The sequence below is a fragment of the Myotis brandtii genome, unplaced genomic scaffold, assembly GCF_000412655.1.
Source record: "Myotis brandtii unplaced genomic scaffold, ASM41265v1 scaffold1077, whole genome shotgun sequence".
Classification (NCBI taxonomy): Eukaryota; Metazoa; Chordata; class Mammalia; order Chiroptera; family Vespertilionidae; genus Myotis; species Myotis brandtii.
The window spans coordinates 1,165,908-1,166,583 of record NW_005353666.1 but is presented as its reverse complement, the minus strand read 5'-3'; the positions used below and the strand labels follow the sequence as shown (position 1 = coordinate 1,166,583).

The 676-nt window shown below is 61.7% G+C and overlaps 1 protein-coding gene across 1 annotated transcript in view; it reads right to left on the bottom strand.

Annotated features, from left to right (window-relative positions):
* RPS6KA2 (ribosomal protein S6 kinase, 90kDa, polypeptide 2) overlaps positions 1 to 668 on the bottom strand; it is a 110,627-nt gene extending 109,959 nt beyond the window's left edge. The window contains exon 1 of the mRNA XM_014542413.1: positions 467 to 668. Coding sequence (XP_014397899.1) covers positions 467 to 529 — 63 coding nt within the window. The 5' untranslated portion in view covers positions 530 to 668. The remainder of the gene's footprint in view (positions 1 to 466) is intronic.
* Between the last annotated feature and the right edge of the window lie 8 nt (positions 669 to 676).

The following is a 676-nucleotide window of genomic DNA, read 5'->3' as shown; positions in this document are numbered from 1 at the left end:
GGCCGTGTGAGACGGCACAGCCTCAGGCTCCTTAGGGAACAGCCCCGTTCGCTGCCTTTGCCCCCCCTTCCCTGCGGCAAGCGGAGTTTCTTCCTTCGGGGCCACTTGTTGAAGGAAAAACCCAGGATGCGGGTAACCGGGCAACGGGGGCTGAGAGGCAGGCTGAGCCGGCTCCGAGCAACGCTGTCTTCCATTCATTCGTGTCCATAAAAACATTCGCACCACACACCGTGCTGCGCGCGTGTGTGTACACACATACATGGTGTTTACGTGTGTCTGTGTGTGCACACGCATATTTATAGCACAGTGCGTACCTCTGTGCACACACACACACGCGCACACACACACACACACACACACACCGTCCCTCACTCAGCCTGAGTCCATGGGCGGACACACGCTCCGTTGGCTGCGGGCAGGGCTCTCCCAGACGCTGAGAAAGTACACCCTGCCCCTCCCTGCTCACCTCGATCTCCATGGGCTCCACCTCGATCTTCTTCCATAGCTCCAGCAGCTGTGCGATCGGCATGTTGACAAACTTTCCCTCCGGTCCAGAGCTGCTGGGAGAGCGGAGACGGGAGCCGGCTCAGCGGGCCCAGGACGTCAGAGCTGACGGCAGAGGTGGGCCCGCAGGCTGGGGCCTGGGTGGGAGGGAGCCCAGGGTCCTCAGTGTGCC